Source organism: Prionailurus viverrinus, chromosome A2, assembly GCF_022837055.1.
Source record: "Prionailurus viverrinus isolate Anna chromosome A2, UM_Priviv_1.0, whole genome shotgun sequence".
In the NCBI taxonomy this organism is placed as follows: Eukaryota; Metazoa; Chordata; class Mammalia; order Carnivora; family Felidae; genus Prionailurus; species Prionailurus viverrinus.
In genome coordinates this window covers 12,373,008-12,396,385 of record NC_062562.1, presented here as the reverse complement: position 1 = coordinate 12,396,385, position 23,378 = coordinate 12,373,008, and the positions used below count along the sequence as shown (strand labels likewise).

The window sequence follows — 23,378 nt, the reverse complement described above, 5'->3', positions numbered from 1 at the left end:
TACGCCCACCCAGTTCCCCGCCTAGCAGTCAGGCCCCTGGCCCCGCCCCTCCCGGCCCAGGCCCCGCCCCTCCCGGCCCAGGTCTCACCCCGCAGCCTCCGCGCCACGCGCGCCCGCAGCTGCAGAATCTGGTCCACGTCCGGGCGGATGTTCTTCTCCAGGGCCGCCAGCAGTTCGTCCTTTTCCGGCTGGAAGGCGCGGAGCCCGGCGGAGGCCCCGGCCAGGACGGCAGCGTGGACTGCGTCTAGGAGCTGCCCGGACCGGCCAAGGGGACCCCACACGGGCCAGAGGCGCGACAGCGAGCCGAGATGGGGCGGGATGGGGGAAGAGAGAGACAGAGACGGAGAGCCAGAGAGACGCGCAGAGAGTTTAGGGGACAGTCGCGGGGAGAGGGAAGACGGGCCCCAGAGTCCGGCCCCTATCCCCCTGTGCGGCCACCCGCGTGTACCTCGGTCCAGGCCCAGGCACGGTTGCGGCTGGCCCCCCGCAGGCCGGGCAGGGTCTGGGCTCGCAGCGCCGGCAGCAGCTCCCGCATCAGCACCCCGGTCAGCACCTGCGGGAGAGGGGGCCGTAGGCGCCCGCGGCGGGCCTAGAGGGGTCCCAGGGGCGGCCTTGCACCGCACTGACCTCGGCATCCGAGCCCAGGGTCACGTCGTCCTCGCCAAAGTGGCCTCGGCGCTGCCGATAGAGTCTTAAGGCGTCCAGGAAGGCACGGGCTGCGGGGGCCTGACTGCGCTGCAAGACTGAGGGGGCAGTTCCTGAGTGCCAGCCCACTTCTCCCCTGCTCTCACCTCTGCCCGGCTCCCTCTCACCCGGGCAGGAAGCCCTCCACCTCCTCACCAGGTCCCCAGACACCTAAATCTCACCCATCTCCAGACGTTGGCACAAGCAGGGCCCTCTGCAGGGAACATGGTGCCCCAGGACCATCACCGGCCCATAAGGCACCTTGATACTCCGGTTTAGGAAAAAGCATCCCCCGTGGGCAGTCACAGGCCAGGCTGCACGGCCCCTCCTGATAGGCACATCTGTGCGCTCAACAGCCTGCTCAACATGCATGTTGGTCCTGTTCCCCTTCTTCCCCTGGCTGGCCCCAGCTTCAACACACCCTCCTCTGAGCAGCCCTCCCTGATCTCCCAGGCTGAGCTCCCACAGGGCCGTGTCCCCATCACAGCCTGTTGTCACGTCTGTCTCCCCCCACAAGCCATTTCGTAAACAAACTGGAAACTTGGGACAGGACCCCACAGCCAGCAGGGGCGGAGCCATCTCGCCTCGGACCCCAGGACACGCAGCTGCCTGACCTTTCCCGGGACCCACCTGTCCCACGGAGCCGGATGCCACCCTGGAGGGCCAGCCTCCAAGCCCGCCGCGCTTCCCCCGTGGCCGCGGAGAAACAGAGGTGCCGGCGGAAGGGGTGCTGCAGGAACAGGGGGAAGTTCACGGGCATTTCCAGGAGGGGTTCGGGCTCTTCCTGGGTATGTTCTCCTGGAAGCAGACGGAGGAGGCTGTGTCATCCTTCACTCACTCGCTCTACAATCAATCGTTCATTCGCTGGAAGAAGACACCCATGAAAATACCCACCCCACCCCACCCCCCCCCTACCCCCAACCCCCCCCCCCCCCCCCCGCCGCCCACACGGGCAGTTGCTAACATAGTTGCACTATCCTTATTCTGGCTCTCGGTCCCAGGGGGAGGTGCGCCCAGGGGAGACGTCAGCGAGCCATCCCAGCGTTGTTTCTGAGCCTCAGCATCCTCCTCAACACGGAGGCCTGGACAGCCACCACCCGTCTGTCTGAGTTGGCATGTCGTCATCTGAGCCCTGCTTGCCCTGGGAGTCAGCCAGGGCCAGATTCAAACCCGGCCAAGTCACTTGCTAGCTCTATGTGTAGGGCACGTTTTTCCTACCTGGACCTCGGTTTCCCTGCCTATAAAATGGGCCTAAAAGTGATATCGATGACCCGTTGGGAGAACTGTGCGGGAGCCAGGGTGAGTGAATTTTGGGGGGGGGGGTTAATTTATTGCAGGGGGGGGCCCTAAATCCTCACTTTTTTCTTCTGATTTCCAGAACTGCAGCAAGATGCAGGAATCCAGAAGGTGGAAACCCTGGGCATCCCGGCCCTTCAACGGCAGCCTCCGGAGGCAATAACAGCCTTTAACGCTTTGTTGGGGGGCATTACCCCCGATTTTAAAGTCCGCACAAAGCGCATGATGTGCATCTGAGTGAGAAGGACTTTTCCGGTCTGTAACTGGCCTTTTTGTTCCTGCATACGTCTGGGGCACCTTCAGCGGCTACCCAGCTTTCCTTTCTCAGGGCTGGGCCATAATTGATTTCATCAAGCCCCGAGGGCCGCGTATTCGGATAGCTTTTCTTCTTTCCGCTAGCACCAACATTTCTGCAAACCTGCCTCTTTGCGTCGTTTGGTGGCAGGATAGCGCCACAGTGAAGCAGAAATGCGATTCTGGCGCTGTCCCTTACTGTGTGACAGTCCTCAGCCTCAGTGGCCTCATCTGTGCAATGGGGTAGTTAGCGATGGGGCCGGCTTCTGGGCAGGCTCAGTGAGATCACACGAGCCCCGCGCTGAGCCCTCGTCATACTTATGCCAGCCCAATAATGCGGTTCCTTTCCCTATTCCTGCACGGTATTGTGGTCATGAAAGAGAGAGGGGGGTAGAGAGAGGAAGCAGAAGGAGGGGGGAAGGGAGGGAGGGTGGGAAACCCTCCTGGGAATGCTAGGCTGAACAGTACCCCCTGCAGCAAATCTGTGTGATAGTCCCACCCACCTGTGACTATCTCCCCACATGCTTGCTAACATCGGGTTTTATTGTTTTTATCGTCGCTACTTTGATTCCGGCCCAGGGTCCCAACTCTCCTTCTCACTCTAGTAAGAGTGGATGTTCCTCTTGCTAGAGCTGGGGTACTCACCCAAAGGGCAATGCTGCCCCCAGGGGACACGTGATAGTGTCTGGAGATACTTTTGATGGTCACACCTCGCGGGGTGGGGGGGGGGTGTCCTACGGGCATCGAGTGGGTGGAGGCCACGGATGCTGTTTAACACCCCGCAATGTATAGGGTGCCCCGCCCCTTGCAAAGAATGATTTGCCCCCAACTGTCAACAGTTCTGACGTTAAGAAACATGCTCTTGAGATCTCGGGAACCTTACCTGAGGAGACTGGGCAGAGAGCATCCAACAGGCAGAGATATTCACGCTGGGAAGTCAGGACAGTATACCCTGTCAAGGCCACGGAGCCGAGGGGATGGCCCCCATTCTCATATTCCTATGAAAGGCATCCAGAGAACCAACTTGGGACAGGTCTAAACCACGGCTTCCGTGTCCTAACTGTGGGATCAGGGGAAGGCTTGGGGTTAGCTAGGGAAGTCCCCCACCCCTCCTCCCTCCCTCCCTCCCCTGTGGTCGAACACCCAGTACCCACTGGGTGCTAGGCCAGTCCTAAATAATATACGAAGGTTATCTCCTTGAATCCTCACAGCCCCATACGACGTGGACCAGCACCAACCCATTTCACAGAGGTGGAAACTTGAGTCCCAGGAGCACAAATGACCTGCCTGAGCTCCCCAGCCAGGCGTGATGTGCGAAGGCCTCTCGGTTTCAACCTCAGCTCTGCTGATGACCATGAGGAAGTCGTGACTCGTGGCCTGGACCTCGGTTTTCCTACCCAGCCCAGCGGGGGGTGGTTGCCCACCCCAGGCCCATCTCATAGGGACCTCAATTCATACTAGGTGACTGAAGACAGGAGAGAGGACCATGTTGGGAGCTGGACCCCAAAACCCATGCCGAGGAGCGTGGCCTGGCGAGGCCAGGAGGGAAGGGAGGAGAGCCACTTCCTTACCTCCCTATGGCTGAACCACTCCAGGCGGCCATCCCCCCGCAGGACACAGAAGATCGGCTGCCACCGAGGCGGGTGGCCCCACAGCTGGGTCAGAGGCCCTTGGTGCTCACGGACTCGGGGAAGCTTCTGCGGGAAGAGGGACCGGTGGGTGTCAGGGGCACGGACCAGTGTCCCCACGTCCAGACCGCCTGGAGAGCACCCCACTCCACACCCCCCATCCCAGGCTCTACCAAGTCCAGGGTGCCCGGGTGCTTGTTACCTTTCTAAGCCTGCCCACAGCATGCACTTGTTTGGGACAGCTCCAAATACACGTGGATTCAGTCCTCCCCACAGTCCTGGGGGCAGACACCTTGTCCCCACTTCCCCCCTGAGCCTCAGATGACACCCCAGCCCTGGCCAACGTCTTTTTTTTTTTTAATTTTTTTTAAGGTTGATTCATTTTTGAGAGAGACAGAGTGCAAGTCTGGGAGGGGCAGAGAGAGATGGAGACACAGAATCCGAAGCAGGCTCCACGCCCCGAGCTGTCGGCACAGAGCCCGCTGTGGGGCTTGAACTCACGAACCGCGGGATCATGATCTGAGCCGAAGTCGGCCACTTAACCGACTGAGCCACCCAGGCGCCCCAGCCCTGGCCGACATCTTGAGGGCAGCCTGTGAGAGACCCTGAAAGAAGGAAACTCAGGAGGCTGTGTCTGGATTCCTGACCCACAGCAACTGTAATACGTGTGTGTTGTTTCCAGCCACTGGTTGTGGGATGTTTTGTTATGCAGCATTAGCTAACTGATACAAGTGGGATTGCTGGGTCGTGGAGCCGGTGGAGTTTACCTTCATGGGAGAAACAGCCAGTCCTCTGCCCACAGACCCCTCCCTTGGGCAGGATGGGGCATCACTTTGTTTTATCACCTTTGTTACTCTTCTCACTACCTGGCCACCTGAACCGTGTGCCTTTTATTTCATCACCGGGTCCCAGAGCAAGTCCCGGTAACCCAGATGGTGCTCGATAAATACTCTGTGAATACGCTAACTGCATTTGCGATGTTTTCATTCTTTGATAGAAAGTCACATGTTGGCTAAATGATTCTCCAAACCTTTTCTGAGGTCTGAGATTTTTCCTAGTGATATTGTTAAAACATGATTATAGAAATTATATATGATAAGCGTTTTGTAAGATGTTCAAACCGAAGCCAGGGGAGAGCCCCCACACTGTCGAACCCCAACGTCAACTGTGCCCTGGCCCCCGTGGCCGGAACCTACAGGCGGTAAAGGGGCAGGTGGGAGCCACACCTGCGGTCCCATGATGCCTTAGGCAGGACAAGGAGAGTCCCGGGTGAGAGAGGGCTCTGTGTCCACAGTGTCAGGGAGCCTCCACCCCAGGGCAGGCAGAGCTGAAAAAGGAGTCATCTGAGAGAGGTAGGAACAACTCAGAGCCCTGATCTGGGAAGTGTCAGTAACCAGCATGGGCTCCAGGTTCAAATCCTGCCTTGCCTCGTTTTTTTTTTTTTTTTTTTTTAATGTTTATTTTTTGAGAGACAGAGACAGAGACAGAGCACGAGCAGGGGAGGGGAAGAGAGAGAGGGAGACACAGAATCTGAAGCAGGCTCCAGACTCTGAGCTGTCAGCACAGAGCCTGATGCGGGGCTCGAACTCACAGACCGTGAGATCATGACCTGAGCTGAAGTTAGATGTTTAACCGACTGAGCCACCCAGGCGCCCCTCAAATCCTGCCTTGCCCCTCGCTGGCAGGGCGACCTCGGGTGCTGCAGTTTCCTCACTAGTCAGAGACTCATTTCCCAGGCTGGTGAGGACGGGGTGTGTGGTAGAGGGCATGTGGAGTCATTTGTTGGCTTGGCAACATCTGGAGCTGGGGCCAGGCAGCTCTAGGCTCTTACGTCCTATCAAGAAACGTCCTGAGCTCCTACTGGGTGCAGGCACCACACGGACGCAAGGGATGTGGGGTGGGGGGGTGGGGACAAAGCCTGGCCCCTGCCCTCCCAGGGCAGACAGATGGAGGAGGCAGACGTGTGACCCAAGGCTTCCCTGGATAAACAGCAGGACGGGGATCCCAGAGGAGGCACCCAGCCCAGGGAGGGGCTGTGCTGATCAAGGAAGGCTTCTTGGAAGAAGCAGTGGCCGAAGCATGAGGAGGAACAGGGAGAGTGCACCGGGCAGAGGGTGCCGCACGTGCAAAGGCTCGAGGGTCCAAGGGGCGTGTTTCATGCCCAGTAGACTAGACGAGCCTTTCCCAACTTCAGAATTTGGCTGTGCCCTCCCCCTAGAATCCTCTTCTCATCCCGGGCTCCGCGTCCAGCAATTTCTCGTCCTGTACATCTCCGTTCAGAGGGGGCCTCCCTGCCCCCCGACTCCCCGCCCCCGCCCCCAACACTGCCTCTCATCTTGTCTTCACGGCACCTATCGGCAATGACGCTGCAACACGACACAGTAGTCTGTCATTCCTCTCCCCGTCACGCTGTGAGCCAGCGGGGGGAGGGGTGGCGCATGGCAGGACCCACCCCCACCGCCACTGTGTCCCCAGCGTCCGGCCTAGGACGTGGTATGCAGCAGGGGCCCCGTGCATGTTTGTTCAAAGGATGCATTTTAACGGTCTTGCCGGGTCTCGGCGCCAGCAGGGGCGAAGGCGTCAGGAGGGCCCCCAACTGAACCGGTGCCCCCTCCCTTTGTGGCACCCACTTTACTGCGCATCAGCTGGCATCCGGCGGGCTCCTGGGGCCCCAGCTCACGGGAGATCTGTCGCAGGACAGAGGCCGCCAGCTGCTCGCGATAGCAGGGCAGGAAGTCCCTCAGCATGGTGTCCACCTGGCCTGCAGGGACAAGGGGACACTCAGGCGGTTGAATCAGACCTGCCTGGGGAGGGCCGAACAGGCAGGGAGGCCGCTTGTGAGCTCCTACCCTTGCCCCAAAGCTGCCCAACAAGAGGTGCTCCAAATTCCATTCACCCTGAACCCTCCGGACTGTTTCCATCCACGTGACTCGGGCTTAATTTATAACAGACGCACAATAAATTTTAATCGTATAGAGCCTCCGATCTGATAAGCTTTGACACCTTCACAGCCCAAGAAACCATCGCCACAATCGAGGTGGTGAACGGAGCCATCCCACCCGAGTTCCCTCTTGCCCCTTCCACGGGGAGGTTTTCAAAATCTTTTAAGAGCCTCACCCTAGCACCAGGGAATTTTCTGGGGTGACCCGATCTAGGAAGCGACCACACAAGTGTTAAAGTCCGCCAAGCGGTTTCGCTAAGATGTGTGCACTTGGCTGAATGTAAAACATGAATCCATCCTGCTGCCTGGAATGTGGACCCAACGGCCGGAGCATCAGCAGGCATTATGCAGCATGAGGTGGCCTTAGGCACAAAAGCCACGCATGGGAGAATGATGAAGCGAAGGAGTTCAGGTGTCTAACTTGTATCAGCCTGCCTGCCACTGTACCTCCCCATAGGAGAGAGAAATAAATCTTTATCTTGTTTAAGCCCCTACAGGAAAAGAAAAAGAAACACATGGCGTAGAGTAACTTACTGAATCCTTACAATGGTTCCATGAGATAGGGATTGTTGCTATCCCTGTTTTGCAGATAAGAGAATGAAACCTAGGAGATGAAGTCATTCATCCAAGGTCACACAGTAAGTGGCCGTGGGGTGAACTTGGATGGTCTGGGTGTTGGTAAGACATGCCACATGCCGGTGCACATGCTGTTCCCCCTATCTGGGATGCTCTTCCCATATCTGCCCGCCAACTGCGTCACGTCCCTCCAGCCCCGGCTTGGCCCTCATCTCAGTGGGCAGTTGCCCACCCCTCCTTCTTCCCCTGATGTGGGGAGCGTGGGGGTTCTCCGCCGTGCTCATCAATCAACTGCCATTCTTGAAATGATAACTTGGCTTTCCTTCCTGGTCTAGATCACGAGCCCAGGAGGGCGGAAGGATTCTCCACCCCACCGTGTCCCCCGCAGAAAGCTCGTCCCAGGAGGTCTGGCTGGGCTTGGGACACCTCCCACCTGGCCCCCCGCCCTCACCCCGAACCCACGCCCTGAATAGGCTACCAGATTTACTGAGTAAAAGTACAGGACGCCGATGAAATTTGAATTTCAGAGAAATTCAGAAGAAATTCAGAGAAATGAGGAGTCATTTTTTCGCATGAGTGTGTACCCCAGGCAAAATGTGGGACATACTCACACAAAACAAGAATATTTGTTGCTTATCTGGAACGTAGGGCATCCTGCTACGGTCAGCCACCGTGTCGGACAAACTTGGCCCTGAACCCCACCTGGCCCCCGACCCACCTCACCCCGTGCCGGCTCACCTCTCAGGTGCTGTTGCCGCCGCTTGTCCAGGGGACTCGAGGGCCGCCCACCCATCCTGCTGCAGTCACTGGGGGCTCCCTCGAGAGCAAAGCAGACACTCCCTTCCCTCCCACGACCCCCAGGTTTCTGAGTTCAGGGGCACCGCGGGAGCAGGGCAGCCCGTAAGAGGCCTGGCTGCCGCCGAGACCAGCCGCCTGGGCTCAGAAGCCAGAACATAGGCCCTGCGTGAGTGTGTGCGTTTGTTGGGCTCAGTGGGGAATGCCCACCCCTGCCCTGCCCCACCCTGCACCTGCGTCCTCCTGGGACCGAGGCCTCCAGAGCTGCTGGTTTCTGCAGGGGCTGCTGGGGCAGCCCCGGGGGTGCTTTGGGGGTATGGAAGACAAGAGTCCCAGCTGGCTTTGGAGGAGGGACGCAGGGCAGACACCCGGTGGGACCAGTAGCTGTTGTTGGGGTGATGGGCAGGGACGGGGTGTCTAAATCCTGGTGCCCGCTCCCACTCTGCCAACCCCTTGCTGGGTGGTGCTGGGTTCTGAGAGGATCTGGCCCTGGCCCAGCCCCCAGCAGCCCCCAGCCTGACAGCCTCAGTTCCTGGGGTCAGTGCTGGCGCAGGGGGAGAGGGCGGGGAGCTGTCGGTATGCCATGGACTGATGGGATATGTCCCTTGTGTTCCTGTCTTGTCAGCCTGTCCTCCATCAGTGCACATAGCACTGGACTGGGTTGGGTTAGTTGGGTCTCCCTACCCCTTAACCTGTCTCTCCAGTGCCTAGCAGACAGCAGCCCTCAGTTTAGTGAAGGGAGGGAGGGAGGGAAGAAGCAGAGTCGGCACTCTGAAATATGATCAAATGGGACTTTTGCAGGCTTTCAGATGAGGAGAGTGTTGAGTGCACGTGGCCAGAATGTGGATGTGATGGCTGGAGCAGGTGCAGTCCACCTTGGGCCGTGAGGTGAAACCCACATACCGACAATGGCACAGCTATGATGTAGGAACCGGGGATCCCCCCCCAGGAGTTCATGACATTGCTCCACCGGCCCTGGGTGGCCTCCCTCCAGGAAAAGAGCTAACCCCCACCAGGGACATCTGATTGCAACCCTCACCAATGCCCCCGGGTTGGGATTCGTTTCTTCTGTCAACGAACATCACTCCTTGCCAGCCTGAGTGTCATCCTTGAACTGTGTGCCAGGGATGCAGAAGTGGGTAAAGCAGACCGTGGTCCAGCCCCCATGGGCCATCCGTTGGCACACCAACAAAACTGTCAGGTAACGAGAAGGGTGAGGAAGAAAACCGGAACAGGAAGAGGCAGAAAATACCAGGAGTGGGGAGGGATCGGGGACATGATTTGCGCCATGACCTAAAGCAAGTGACAGCCCGAGCCATGCAAAAAGCTGGAGGAAAAAGAATACTGGGGAGCAGGCACAGCACAAGCAAAGGCCCTGAGGTGGGAACGGGCTTGACAGGTTCCGGTCTAGCCCGAGGTGGGTGGGCTAGAGGAAAGCAAGTGGGGGGCAGACAAAACAGGTCTGGATCGCTGCGGCTACGGGGAGAGGAGCAGAGGGGAGAGGCCCCCCACGTGGCGTCCCCATGCCCATCTCATCACTTCCCTTTGCTTCTTGGCACCCCCATCCTGCCTTCTGCCTGCAGCACTGGGGTCACGGCCACCTGCTGTTGCCCGAGCCCACGGCTGGGTTGCTTTCTCTGCTTTTCTTCATGTTTCCGCTCTGGCCCCGGCCCACTTCCTCACTCTCACATCTGAGTGACTGACCCCGACAAGATGTTGGAGGAAAGTTCAGTTTCTGTGGTTTTGGCTTCGGGGTTTCAATCCCCATGGCCCCGCTCAGGTGCCTCTGCGGGACGCCCCCGGCCCCCAAACGTGGCAAAGCTCAAACACGGCTGAGAGGCACCCGTGCACCCACCAGCCTCCCCCACTGCAGCGCCTAACGCCACAAAGCCGACAGGTGACCCACGCGTGGTCACGCTCTGGGAAAATGCTACGGCACAGGCACATCACAGACGGAGGTGTCTTGGCACATTCAAGGCTCTGAGAAGGTCCGCAGCCCGGGGGGACACAGTGGCTGCTGCCGGCCCCACGTGTGCCGGGAGAGCCCGGTCAAGTGTACAAAGGGCTGAACTCTGTCCTCCAAAAGGATATGTCCACAGGCTACTATCAAAAAGCCAAGGGGCGCCTGGGTGGCGCAGTCGGTTAAGCGTCCGACTTCAGCCAGGTCACGATCTCACGGTCCGTGAGTTCGAGCCCCGCGTCAGGCTCTGGGCTGATGGCTCGGAGCCTGGAGCCTGTTTCCGATTCTGTGTCTCCCTCTCTCTCTGCCCCTCCCCCGTTCATGCTCTGTCTCTCCCTGTCCCCCCCCCCCAAAAAAAAAAAAAAGCCAAAACAAGCGTTTGTGAGGATGCGAAGCAACTAGAACCCTTGTGCCCTGTTGGCGGGAATATAAAAGGGCACAGCCGCTACAGAAAACCCTACGGAGGCTCCTTGAAATCTAAACACGGAATTACCATGTGAATCAATAATTACACTTCTAGGAATATCCCCAAAGAACTGAAAGCAGGTTCTTGAGGAGGCGTTTGCACACCCACGTTCACAGCAGCCCTATCACAAGAAGCAGAGCGTGGAAGCAACCCAAACGTCTCTCGACAGACGAACGGGAAAAAAACGTGACGCACGCACGCAGTGCAAGAGGACTGGGCCCTAAAAAGGCAGGCAATTCTGGCCCAGGCTGCAACATGGTGGGACCGTGAGGACGTTACGCCGAGTGAGATAAGCCAGCCGCAAAAGGACACATCTTGTAGGACTCCACTCATAGGAGGTACCCAGAGTAGTCAGAGTCATAGGGACAGAAAGGAGAAGCGTGGGTCCCAGGGCCTGAGAAAGGGCAGCGTGGGGAGCTGTCTAACAGGGGTAGAGTTTCCCATCTACGAGTGTTCTGGGGACGGAGGGCGGGGACGGCTGCACAGCAGTGTGGACGTACTTAAGGCCACTGCACGGGACACTTAAAAACGGTTAGGATGAAGGGCGCCGGGGCGGCTCAGTCAGTTAAGCGTCCCACCCTTGACTTGCGGCTCAGGTCATGATCTCACGATTGAGCCCCAAGTCGCGCTGTGTGTGTGTTGACAGCGAGGACCCTGCCTGGGGTTCTCTTCCTCTCCGCCCCTCCCTGGCTCATGTGTGCGTTCTCTCTCTCAAAATAAATAAATAAATAAATAATAACTTTAAAAAATGGTTAAGATGGTAAATTTTGTTATGCGGTTTTATTTTTAGATGTTTATTTATTTTTGAGAGAGAGAGAGAGAACAAGCAGGGGAGGGACAGAGAGAGGGAGACACAGAGGGGCACCTGGGTGGCTCAGTCGGTTAAGTGTCGACTTCAGCTCAGGTCAGGCTCTGGCAGTTTATGGGTTCGAGCCCCGCGTTGGGTTCTGTGCCGACAGCTCAGAGCTTGAAGCCTGCTTGGGATTCTGTGTCTCCCTCTCTCTCTGCCCCTTCCCTGCTCGTGCTCTGTCTGTCTCTCTCTCAAGAAGGAAGGAAGGAAGGAAGGAAGGAAGGAAGGAAGGAAGGAAGGAAGGAAGGAAGACAGACACCGTATCCGAACCAGGCTCCAGGTTCTGAGCTGTCAGCACAAAGCCCGACACGGGGCTCAAACTCACAAACTGTGAAACCCTGACCTGAGCTGAAGTCAGATGCTTAACCCACTGAGGCACCCAGGAGCCCCCATTACTTGGTTTTTAACACACACACACACAGGATATGTCCATCCCTTAACCCCTAGAACCTCAGAACGTGACCTTATTTGCAGGTGTAATTCCTAAGGATCTTGAGAATTCATCCTGGATTTAGGGTTGTCCTATAGCCAATGACCTGTGTCCCTACGAGAACAGGAGAGGACACAGACACACAGGGAGGACACAGGACAACAGAGGCAGACATGGAGTGATGTGTCTAGAAGCCAAGGATGGCCAAGGAGTGCCAGCAGCCACCAAAACCCAGAAGAAAGGCATGGGACAGATTCTCCCTCAGAACCTCCAGAAGGATCCAAGCCTACTGACACCCCGATTTCAGACTTCTGACCTCCTGCTCTGGGGGACCACACATTCTGTGGCACTTTGCTCCGGCAGCCCAGGGTGCCCATCCCTGCCCTCCACCCTCTGGGACGAAGGCTTTAGGTCACACGCACAGCCTGGGCATCCCTGATCCCGCTGCCCACCAAGGACCACGAGACAGTGCAGACTTCAAGCACACGCGCCCTTTAATATCTGGTCACCCAGAGCCATGGCCGGTGGGCTGAGGGCCCCCGGGCCGGGCCGGTGGCTGGACCCCGGGGGCTTCTGGAGGCACCACGTGGCTTTTCGAAAATGAAGCCTGGAGCGGCGGCGGGGGCAGCGGGGCCCAGCCCAGGAAGGTCCCGGCCCACGGGGGCCGTCTGTGGTCCCAGCTGCGGTGTCCCTCGGGGCCAGCTACAAAGTGGAATGCTTCTCAAAGGGCACAGTCAGGAGTCGCGCCGCGGCCTCGTCCAGGAACCAGCAAAGTTTCCCCGTGTGGGGCTGGACCAGGGCGGCGGGGAGGGGGTTCTCCTCCTTGGCCTCCAAAATGCGCTGCATAAAAAAGGCAGGATCGTGAGGCCCCCCGACCCGCACCCCCAGCACCCCTCGGAGCTCCCGGGACCCCCCACGGACAAGACTCTCCTACTCTCAGAATGTGATGTCACCCTTCCGGCTGTCCTGGCTTTAAACGATCAGCAGGGGACTGTGTAATCCTGGGGTCGGCACACCTTTCCGGCACAGATCAGAGTCACTCTTTCGGCTCTGCAGGTCGTACCCTGTCTCTGTCACAACTACTCAGCTCGGCTGTCATAAGCGGCAGGATGTGGGCCCGTGGGCTGTGCTGTGCTGATCCCCTGATGTGACCTCACGATCGGTGGGAATTATAAATACTGCTTTCTGATGGCCAGGCCTGTCCCCATACCCTCTGTCATTTCCTCTGACCATCGCCCTGTGAGGTCGCCTCATTTTCCACCCCCATGTTACAGTCAGGGAAAGCCTGAGGCTTGGGCAGTCTTACGTGAGCCTACTCTGAGCTAAAACCGCTGCACTGATCCTCAGGAGGACAACACGGAAGGGCCCTCCCGACCCACCTTGCAGATGGGAAAGTTGAGGCCTGAGGGCTTAAGTGGCTGCCCAAGGCCATGCTGGACGTCACAGGCAGGGATGCTGGCCTGTTGGGATTTTTCACAGTCTGAACCCTTAATCCCAACCCAAGCCACTCCTGTGAGGACATCTGGGCTTAACAGTTTGGGAGGAATAATTATTATTTATTACTTTAAAAAAATATATATTTCTGGGGTGCCTGGGTGGCTCAGTGGGTTGAGTGTCTGACTTCAGCTCAGGTCATGATCTCAGTTTACAAGTTCGAGACCCAGATCAGGCTCTCTGCTGTCTGTGCAGAGCCCACTTCAGATCCTGTTCCCCCTCTCTCTGTTCCTCCCCTGCATGTGTGTGTGTGTGTGCACGCACACATTCTCTCTCGAAAATAAACATTTAAAAATTTTTTTCAATGTTTTATTTAGTTTTGAGAGAGAGAGGGAAGGAGAGGGAGAGGGAGAGGGAGAGGGAGGGAGGGAGGAGGGGCAGAGAGAGTGGGAAACATAGAATCCGAAGCAGGCTCCAGGCTCTGAGCTGTCAGCACAGAGCTCGACGCGGGGCTCGAACTCACGGACTGCGAGATCATGACCCGAGCCGAAGTCGGTCGCTTAACCAACTGAGCCACCCAGGCGCCCCTTTTTAGTTTACTTCTAATATCTTACTTGTTTTATATGTTCCTCAAATATTAAGTAAACTTTTTTTTCTTATTCCTCCTTGTTTAGTTATTCCTACTACATAATTTCCCTCCCTGATTAGTTTTGCCAGGGGTCTAACTTTGGGATCTATTACCATTAAGCTTTTAAGAATATTAGCCAATCCAGGGGTGCCTGGATGGCTTAGTTGATTGAGTGTCCGCCTTCGACTCAGGTCATGATCTCATGGATCGTGAATCAACCCTCACATCAGGCTCACTGCTGTCAACGCAGAGCCCACTTCAGATCCTCTGTCCTCCTCTCTCTGCCTCTCCCCTGTTTTCCTCTCTCTGCCTCTCCCCTGCTTATGCTCTCTCAAAAATAAATAAACATATAAAAAAAGAATATTAACCAATTCATTAATTTCTGACTTCAATGTCACTTATTCCTTCCACTGACTTTTCTTGGATTTTTGTTATTGTTCTTTTTCCTGAGTCTAGAGTAAAGCACTCAATTTGTTTAACTGTTTTTTTTATTTAATAATGTTTTTAAAAATTGTATTTTTAAGAGATCTCTACACCCAATGTGGGGCTTGAACTTACAACGCCAAGATCAAGAGTCATGCCCTTATTTACTAGTTTTTGAAACCACACCTTAAAGCTACAAATTTACCTCTGAGTGCAGCTTTGGCCTCATCTCATCAATTTCACTTCATTTCATAATTATGTATTCCTAAGTAGCCTGTAATTATAGTGGCCATCTCCCCTTCAAACCAAGAATTACTCAAGTCCCTTGGGGCCTGGTGCTTCTAGCACAATACTGTCTGGGGCCATATTCCATCCCTGGGCCCACATGCCATGACCTTCCTGGGAATGGGGCCCTCAGCCATTACCTTCAGAACAGCTGCCTTGCCTTCTCCGGTTGCCACAAAAATGACCGTTCGGGCTGCATTTAGCACAGGAAGCGTGAGGGTCACACGTTCTGGTGGTGGCTTTGGGGAGTCGCTGATAGGGGCCACGATCTTCTCCCGCTCCTGGGGGAGGGAGGCCCCGGGGTGGAATGTCACTTCAGTTTCTCGAGCACTCACATACACCAGGCATGATCTGTCCATCATTCCGTCACCCCGCCCCCACCATTAATCTTGTGGTACTTGATTTAAATCCCCATTTTAAGATGGGTAAACCAAGGCTCCAGAGTTGGTTAAGGCTTGCTAGTTGGCAGAGGCTGACTCAAACCCTGCTGTGGGCACCTCCCGGTCCCCCAAAAGTGGTCCTCCCTCCGGAAGTTCTAGTCGGCAGAGGCCCATGTGGGTGTGCTCACCTGGAGGAGGGGGTGGTCCGGGAAGAGTGAGCAGGTGTGGCCGTCAGGACCCACTCCGAGAATCAGCAGGTCAAAAACCGGAATGGCGTCCCCTTGGAAGGCCTGGGTGGGGAAAAGACAGTCCTGAGAGGTTGGGGGCGGGGTGGGGCTCAAAGGACACAAAGCAACAGTGCCTGTAACACAGGGAGCAACACGCAGCCTCACCTGCATGAAAGGGCCTCTGTGAGGCTCCACATTTCACCCATGTGACTGGCCAAAAGCCTGGGGACACAACTGTCCCAGACCTGCTCCCAGAGTGTCAGAGGCTGGGCTACCTTCAGGGACCCAACGGTGGGGCTGTGGACTCGCGGGAAGGGGGAGCGGGGGTGGTCCTGAAAGGCATCTGTCCAGGGTGGGGCCGTATTTGCAACCACCCCCGGGGCAGGGGGGGGGGGGGGGCGGCACTAGTTTTTGCTGGTGAGAATCATACAGTGCCACCCACAGGCCTGCACCGTCACCACCGCATGGACCAGGCCTCCCTGGGGCCACACCGTGGGACTCACCTGTCTCAGCTTCTTGGCATAGTCCTCGGCCGCCTCCTCCACAGGAAGCTGGGGGTTAATGGTGATCACCTGGCTGTCGGGAATGGGCAGCCTGGAGAGCAAGTGCGTCTGCAGCAGAGGAGGGACAAAGTCACCAACAGCCACACATGGTTCCCAGAGGCACAAGGTTGGTACGCGTGACCACCTGGATTCTCCAGGTGAAGATGCCTCCAGGACAGGACCGTCATACACCCACCTCCTGGGTGAGTCGGGATCCCGGGGGCGTTTCCACCAGGAGTCTTTCAAGGCCAGCATGATTGGGGGCCTCCTGGCCCCAGCCTGCACCTGTGTGGCCACATCACAGCCCTGTTTCCAAGTCCCCAGGGTCCCTTGGACCTCAGGATAAAACCCAGCCCCTCTCTGCCCTCCATGACGCCCAGCTGACCTTGCCCCCCCCCCCCCATGATAGCACGCACCCTGGCCTCTGCAAAATGGATTTAATTTTTGTGGAAGCGGCCGGAGTCGGGCCTCCTGCCAGGTGGAGGGCTCTGGCCCTTTCCCTCGTCTCCCCAGGTGAACCTCAGGGCCTTTGATCTGCTCTGGGATGGACCCTGGCGACCCCACCTTGGTGCCTCCCTTCACACAGGATCTAGCCCATGGACGCAGCGCCAAGCTGAGTCACAAAGGAAAAGCAAGAAGCAGCAAAAATATAGTATTAGAGGGGGAAAGTGACAGGGACATAGAGTAAACAGGCCAGGGGCGCCTGGGTGGCTCAGTCGGTGAAGCATCCGACTTCGGCTCAGGTCATGATCTCACGGTTCGTGGGTTCGAGCCCTGTATCGGGCTCTGTGCTGCCGGCTCGGAGCCTGGAGCCTGCTTCGGATTCTGCGTCTCCCTCTCTCTGTCCCTCCTCCACTCGCACTTGTGTGTGTGTCTCTCTCTCAAAAATAAATAAACATTTAGAAAATTAAAAAAAAAATAATTTTAGAGAAAACAGGCCAGACACACAGTCCTGAAGAGTAAGAGCGATATACTGAGGGTAATGGGGAGCCAATGTGTCAGCTAAGAAGGGACACGGTCAGATCTGTTCTCGGAAAGACCGCTCTGCTTTGTCCAAGGTCCCCATCTATACACACGCTCGGGGATTATACTAAGCAAGCCAGTGGGGAATATCAGGGCCCTATTTCTGTCCCATGATCGTCTCCTTAGCTGCCCTTCCCCTCCGGGCTCAGAGCCATTCCCTCCCCCTCCTGCTGGGCTCCTTCCAGGGAGCTCAGGGGTGGAGGGTCAGGCAGACAGGTTCCCGGAAGCAGAACTGCTAGTTGATCAGACTGTTTCTCTCTTGACATTCTGCAGGCAACAAGGCACCATTCCCCCCGAAGGCAGCCCCTGCAAATCCTTCCAGCGGAGACAAAGCCCTGGCCTCAGCAGCAGAAGACCCACGGAGCACACAGGGTGCGCAGAACATTCACACCGACAGAGCCCCGGGGTACGCGAGATCCGTCCTTGAGGACAGAAGTGCCTCTGCATCCCTATACTGGGTTGACCAGTGCCCCTCCCCCCAAATTCATGCCCACCCAGAACCTCAGAATGTGACCTTATCTGGAAGCAGGTCTTTGCAGATGTGATTAGCTGACTTCATAGTAGATTGGTGTGGGCCCTACATCCAATGACTGGTGAGAGACTGGAGGCCAGGGAACACCCGGAGCCCCCAGGGGACGGAAGAAGGGAGGAAGGATCCTCCCCTTGAGCGTCCGGAGGGAGCGTGGCCTCGCCAACACCTGGATTTCAGGTTTCTCCGGGACAGAGAAAATAAATCCTTGCTTTAAGCCACCCGATTTGTGGTCCTTTGTTAACAGCAGCCCCAGGGAACTCACGTGACTCCCCCAGAAGGAGTAAATCCTGGCCTCACATTTGCTCCCGTGGCAAAGCGTAGGCCTTGGCCATAACCTCTGCCCCAGCTCTGCCCATGGCCAGGTCCTCATACCTCCAGGCCTCAGTTCAAACATCACCCCTCAAAGCTCCCCCAGCCCCCACCATCCTGGCTGAAAGGTCATCCCTGGGCTGTTTCTCTCATCTCACACAATTATCTTTTGTCCACACTGCACTACGCGAATACTCTGCGGGGCTTCCCTTCATTTCCTGCCCTGTCAGTGCCCGATGCCCCCCTAGGAGCCCCATGAGAGAATGGCCCAGCGTCCCATCGTGTCCCCAGCGTTGGATACAGAGACATACAAGGAACATCCCCGCAACACTTTTGTTTACCGTTTTGTTAGAATTTTGTTACTAGAGCAAACACAGTTTTCCTAATTTAAAAAAAGTAAAAGTTCTGGGGCGCCTGGGTGGCTCAGTTGGTTGAGCGTCCTGCTCTTGGTTTCGGCCCAGGTCACGATCTCAAGGTTCGTGAGGTCCAGCCCCGCTGGGGACTCTCCCTCTCCCCCTCTCTCTCTGCCCCTCCTCCCCCTTCTCAAAATAAATAGACAAACTTAAAAAAAAAAAAAAAAAGTAAAGTTCTTCAAACTTATGCAAACTAAAATGAAGAAACATGAGCCCACTTTTTAATTAAACTCTTGAAAAAGACCCACAGGGAGGCCCCCGCCCCTGAGACGTGTCCCAAGTGCTATCCGGGGCGTCCCTTCAAACTCTGGCTTTCCCTACTAGCCTGGCACATAAGCTCTCCTCCTCTTCTGGTTCCAGTTTCTCCACCTATGAAATGGAGGAACTAACAGCCCCCACCTCATAGGTTATCGTGCAATTTCGTGAGCTGATGTGGCTAAAATGTTTGGTAATCAGCAAGCCTTCCTTCTTGTGACAAAACAACAACAGAAAATCATCAGCTCCAACTTCTACCTAGAGCGGGGGAAACACACCCAGGACCTGAGGGACCAGAAGCTTCGGGCCACGCCCGCCCCTTCCACACCTCCCTGGGCGCGTTTTCCACGTCTAGGGCAGGAGGAGAGAGCTCAGATGCAGCTGGGGAACCCCAGGGCCAGGCCACGACCCCCTCCAAGCCTCGGTTGCCCGGATTCTATAGGATCTGAGGCCACAAGCCAAGCATGACCACCCCTGGAGGTGATCAGCACCGAAAGCTCGAGGTAGCTGGAGGTAGATCAAGAACCCGTCCAGGCTGGAGATGAGAAAACCGAAGCCCAAGCTCCACACCAGATACCTCCTGCCTGGCCCTTCCCTACCTCTGCCCTTGCAAGTTGCCAGGCTGTGGCGCCTGAATTTCTCTAGGTCCCTGGCATGGGCCACTCTGTTTCACCTCCACGCCTTTGCCCGGCCATAGGATAAAGCATTACAGGACCTCAAGGCCCCCACGGGCCCACTCGGGTGGCAGTGGAGGCGGGAGTTCAGGGCACGCAGCAGACCCCTCCCAGACAGTGGCAGAGGGGATAGTGTGACCCTCCGTGACCCCCACAGCTGGGTTCAGGAGGTGGGCGCGGCCTTCTTGAAATGACCCCCGGCGGCCCCCGTAGTCAGGTTCAGGCGGTGGGCGCGGTCCTCTCGGCGGCATGACCCCCGGCGGCCCCCGTAGTTCTCACCCGATAGAGACCGTACGTGCTCTCGGCGTGCTCGAAGGGCACGAGGCGCTCGTCGCAGAAGCCTACGGTCCAGCGCGCGAGGCTGGCGGGGCCGGCGGGGGCGGCGGCGGCGGGCAGCTCACGGGCCAGCATCGAGACGAGGCTGCCGCCCGACAGGCCGAGCGCGAAGCGGGCGCGGGTCCCCGCCAGGCAGCACGCCGCCCGCTGCGCCACCAGTTGCGCTAGCGACGCGCCCAGCTCCTGCGGACTCGAGAAGACCGAGATGAGGCCCGGGGCCGGCGCGGCCATGGCGACGGCGGCGGCGGGGAGGCGGAAGCGCCCCGGGCAGCCGCCAGCGCGCCTGCGCGAAGGCTGGCCCGGCCGCACCGCTGTCAGTACCTCCGGGCGGCCGCCTACGGCACATGCGCAGTGCCGCGAGTGAAGTCGCGGCTCGTCCCGGCGGTCGATCCGAAGGGGCTCGTTGATTCTTTGCACGCTGTGCCTGAGGTCTTTGCTGAGCCGGGGCAGGCGGAACCGGTGCGGTTGATCTCAGCCTCGCGGTGTCAGGGCGGGGTCGGAGGGAGGACCCCACATCTGGGGTCCCCAAGAGGGTGGTGTGGGGGTGGAATGGAAGGAGGAGATGGGAGATTTCCTGGAGGAGGGCGCGTTTTGGTGGACTTAGAAGTTCCTGAACCTTCTAACATACTGATCTCGTTGCTCGTTGTTGTCTTCCTCTTTCATTAAAGTACAAACAACATGAGGGCAGGGTGCGTTTTATTCACTCGTGTCCCGAAAGCCCCCTGAACTATGCTTGTTGCAGAATTGGGGCTGGAAACATTCTTGTTGAATTGCTTCTGAAAATGCTCCCTGGCGATTTGTGTGCCTGAGGACCCTGAGAGGCCTCTACCCTGGCTCTTGGCTGGAGGAGCTCCTAAAATGGGGCAAGTGGGTCTTGGCTGATGAGAAAGGGTATTCCAGGGAATAGCATGGGCAGGGAAGACCTGGTGGGCCTGGCCAGCTGGGCCACTTATCCGGGTCAGAGAATTCAGGAGCCTGTGGTAAGTGCTGTGAGACTTGCATGGGTAGTGCGTCTTTAAAATCAGTAACAAGTTAAGAAAACAGTCTATTTACAAAAGCACCAAAAAGAATAAGATACTTAGTAATGAACTTAATGAAAGAATCGCAAAACTTGTGCACTGAAAACTACAATACTTCGCAAAAAGATGATTTAAAGATGATCTAAGTAAATGGGAAGACATCTTCTGTTCATGGATTGGAAGATTTAATAGCGTTACGATGTCAGTACTCCCCAAATTGGTCTACAGATTGAACGCAGTTGCTATCAAACTTCAGACTTCTTTTTTGGGGTAGAAATTGCTAAGCTGATCCTAAAATGCGTATGGAATCGTAGGAGGCCCCAAGTAGCCACAATAATGTGGAAAGAAAAGCAAAGTTGGAGGACTCATACCCTGATTCCAAACTTGCTGGCAGAGCTACAGTGATCCAGACCTTGTGGTATTGGCATAAGGAGAGAGCTATCAATGTATTAGAACCTGGCAATGCAGATATAAACCCATACATCCATGGTCAGTGGATCTTTACAAACAAGGGTGCCAGGGATCATTCAATGGGCAAAGAATGGTCTTTTCAACAAATGGCACAACTGGATAGTCACATGCAAAAGAATGAAGTTAGATCCTATAATGGCAGAACGGTAGGACACCCCCACCCCCACCCCACCGCTCCTGGCAAAGGTGTCTACACCATGATCCCCAGAACCTGGTGAATAACGTTAGGTTACTTGGCAAGGGGAAATAGTGGTTGCAGATGGAATTAAGTTGCAAATCAGCTGTCCTTAAAATAGATAGCCTGGATGGACCCCATGTAATCACCAGGGTCCTCGTAAATGGAAGAAGGGAGGGGATGTGGGAGAACCAGAGGAATGACAGCATGAGAAAGACTCAACCCACTGTTCCTGGCTTAGAAGATGGAAGAAGGGGCAATGAACCAAGAAATGTGGGTGGCATCTAAAAGCTAGGAAAGGCACGCAAGTGGCTTCTTTCAACCACTAGAGGGAAGGCAGCCACAGGCCAATGCCTTGATTTTAGTCAAGTGAGCTCCATTTCTGACTTCTGACCTTCAGAACTAGAAGATGATAAATTGGTGTTGTCATTTTAAGCCAGTAAGCTTGCAGTAATTTGTTACATCTGCACTGGAAAACAAACACAGATCCCCCACCTCACACGATGTACAAATTAAAATGGGTCGGGGCGCTTGGCTGGCTCAGTCAATAGAGCATGCAACTCTTGATCTCGGGGTTGTAGGTTTGAGCCCCACGTTGGGTGTAGGGATCACTTTAAAAAAAATGGATCAAGGGGCGCCTGGGTGGCTCAGTCGGTTGAGCGTCCGACTTCGGCTCAGGTCATGATCTCGCGGTTTGTGAGTTTGAGCCCCACATGAGGCTCTGTGCTGACAGCTCAGAGCCTGGAGCCTACTTCAGATTCTGTGTCTCCTCCTTTCTCTGCCCCTCCCATGCTCATGCTCTATCTCTCTCTGTGTCTCTCAATAATAAATAAACGTTAAGAAAAAAAAAAATTTAAAAAAAAAATGGATCAAAGGCCTAAATGTTAAGGGCTGAAACGAAAAACCCTTAGAAGAAAACAAAGTCATAAATCTTTCTAAAAAGTGTATTTCTTTATTTTGAGAGAGCAGAAGGCAGGCATGTGTGACTGGAGACTGACCACCCAGGCCAGACTGGAGATGAGACCAGGAAGGGAAGGGCCACACCCCTTAGCAGATCCTCTGAAGGGCTTGAGTAGGGGAGAGGCCTGGGGTATGTTTTTAAAAGATCACTTTGGCTACCACATAAAGGGATTGTGGAGGGATGGGGTGGGAGTAGGGAGGCCAGCCAGGAGCGACGTTTAGTGGGTTAGAGAAATCTAGTGCTGGCTGGGTTTGGTGGGTTTAGGGTCTGTATTGGAGGCAAGGCTCCTGATCCTTCCTTCCTTCCTTCCTTCCTTCCTTCCTTCCTTCCTTCCTTCTTTCCTTCCTTCCTTCTCTCATATCGCATTTTTTATTTTTATTTTTTTTTTAATGTTTATTTATTTTTGAGACAGAGACAGAGCATGAACAGGGGAAGGTCAGAGAGAGAGGGAGACACAGAATCCGAAACAGGCTCCAGGCTCTGAGCTGTCAGTACAGAGCCTGACGCAGGGCTCGAACTCACAGACTGTGAGATCATGACCTGAGCTCGAACTCACAGACCGTGAGATCATGACCTGAGCTGAAGTTGGATGCTCAACCGACTGAGCCACCCAGGCGCCCCATTATATTGCTTTTTAAAAGATCTACTTAAAATTCAAGGAAGCAAATGGTTCTTTGGATAGGTTAGCCTCAAATAGCCCCACTGTTAAGTTTGCAATATAGATCTGACTTCAGGATAGATGTTTTTCAGCGTCGCTTCATCATGGTGTTCAGTATAAAAGCTTTCCAAGTGTGTCTTCTTTTTTTTTTTTTTCTTTTTTAAATTTTTAACCTGATCCTTTCTAATGGATGGGCCAAGGAGTATGAAGAAAAAGAGGAATCAGGATCGAGTCCCGAGTTTCGAGCTTACTGAATTAGATGCCTGGTGGAGCTTAAGCTAACTGAGACACGGAAGCAGGTTGGAGAGAACACGCAGGTCCGTTTGTTGCCCGTGTTTTGTCTGAAATAGACCTATTTCCCAAAGAAAGTGCTGGCAAGGACATGGGAAATTGGAACTCTTACACACAGCTGCTGGCGGGACCATAAAATGGTGCAGTCACTTTGAAAAACAGTCTGGCAGTCCCTCAAAATATGAAACAGTTGCCATATGACCTAGTATTTCCACACTTTGGTTTATAACGCCCCCCAATGAAAAACATATGTTCACACAAAGACTTGTACACAAATGTTGACGGCAGCACCATCACAATAGCTAAACAGGGTAAATAACTCAATGTCCATCAACTGGTCGATGGTCAACATGTGGCCCATCCATACACCGAAATATTATTTGTCCATAAAAAGGAATGAACCTGGATGAATCTTAAAAACG

At 55.6% G+C, this 23,378-nt stretch overlaps 2 protein-coding genes across 5 annotated transcripts in view; both read right to left on the bottom strand.

The window, feature by feature from the left end:
- NIBAN3 (niban apoptosis regulator 3) overlaps positions 1-8,409 on the bottom strand; it is a 43,568-nt gene extending 35,159 nt beyond the window's left edge. For 2 of the 4 annotated variants that reach the window (XR_007148868.1, XM_047843405.1), the window contains exons 1-8: positions 8,158-8,408; positions 6,533-6,663; positions 3,846-3,971; positions 3,158-3,272; positions 1,315-1,482; positions 628-743; positions 449-553; positions 89-251 (exon numbers count right to left, since the gene is read on the bottom strand). Coding sequence is in view for 1 of the 4 variants with exons in the window: in XM_047843405.1 (XP_047699361.1) it covers positions 89-251; positions 449-553; positions 628-743; positions 1,315-1,482; positions 3,158-3,272; positions 3,846-3,971; positions 6,533-6,663; positions 8,158-8,212 (979 nt within the window). In the remaining 3 variants the exon portion in view is untranslated. Of the gene's footprint in view, positions 1-88; positions 252-448; positions 554-627; positions 744-1,314; positions 1,483-3,157; positions 3,273-3,845; positions 3,972-6,532; positions 6,664-8,157 lie in introns of all 4 variants that reach the window. The other 2 variants (XR_007148872.1, XR_007148873.1) reach the window with 2 other exon arrangements.
- Positions 8,410-12,396: 3,987 nt separating this feature from the next.
- Positions 12,397-19,659, bottom strand: PGLS (6-phosphogluconolactonase). Its single transcript, XM_047850874.1, has 5 exons — positions 19,325-19,659; positions 15,801-15,908; positions 15,259-15,360; positions 14,831-14,971; positions 12,397-12,760 (listed from the first exon to the last, which is right to left on the bottom strand). Exons 1-5 carry the CDS (start codon positions 19,610-19,612, stop codon positions 12,623-12,625), a joined length of 777 nt encoding a protein of 258 aa, XP_047706830.1. The 5' UTR covers positions 19,613-19,659; the 3' UTR covers positions 12,397-12,622.
- Positions 19,660-23,378: the final 3,719 nt, after the last annotated feature.

Bases quoted from the DNA above. Each gene is read 5' to 3' on its own strand.
- PGLS (XM_047850874.1), bottom strand. From the start codon at position 19,612: ATGGCCGCGCCGGCCCCGGGCCTCATCTCGGTCTTCTCGAGTCCGCAG. The intron at 14,972-15,258 runs GTGAGCACACCC...TCCCTCCCCCAG, and splicing joins CGGACCACCCCCTCCTCCAG to GAGCGGGAGAAGATCGTGGC. The intron at 12,761-14,830 runs GTAATGGCTGAG...TTTTTTATGCAG, and splicing joins GCAAGGCAGCTGTTCTGAAG to CGCATTTTGGAGGCCAAGGA.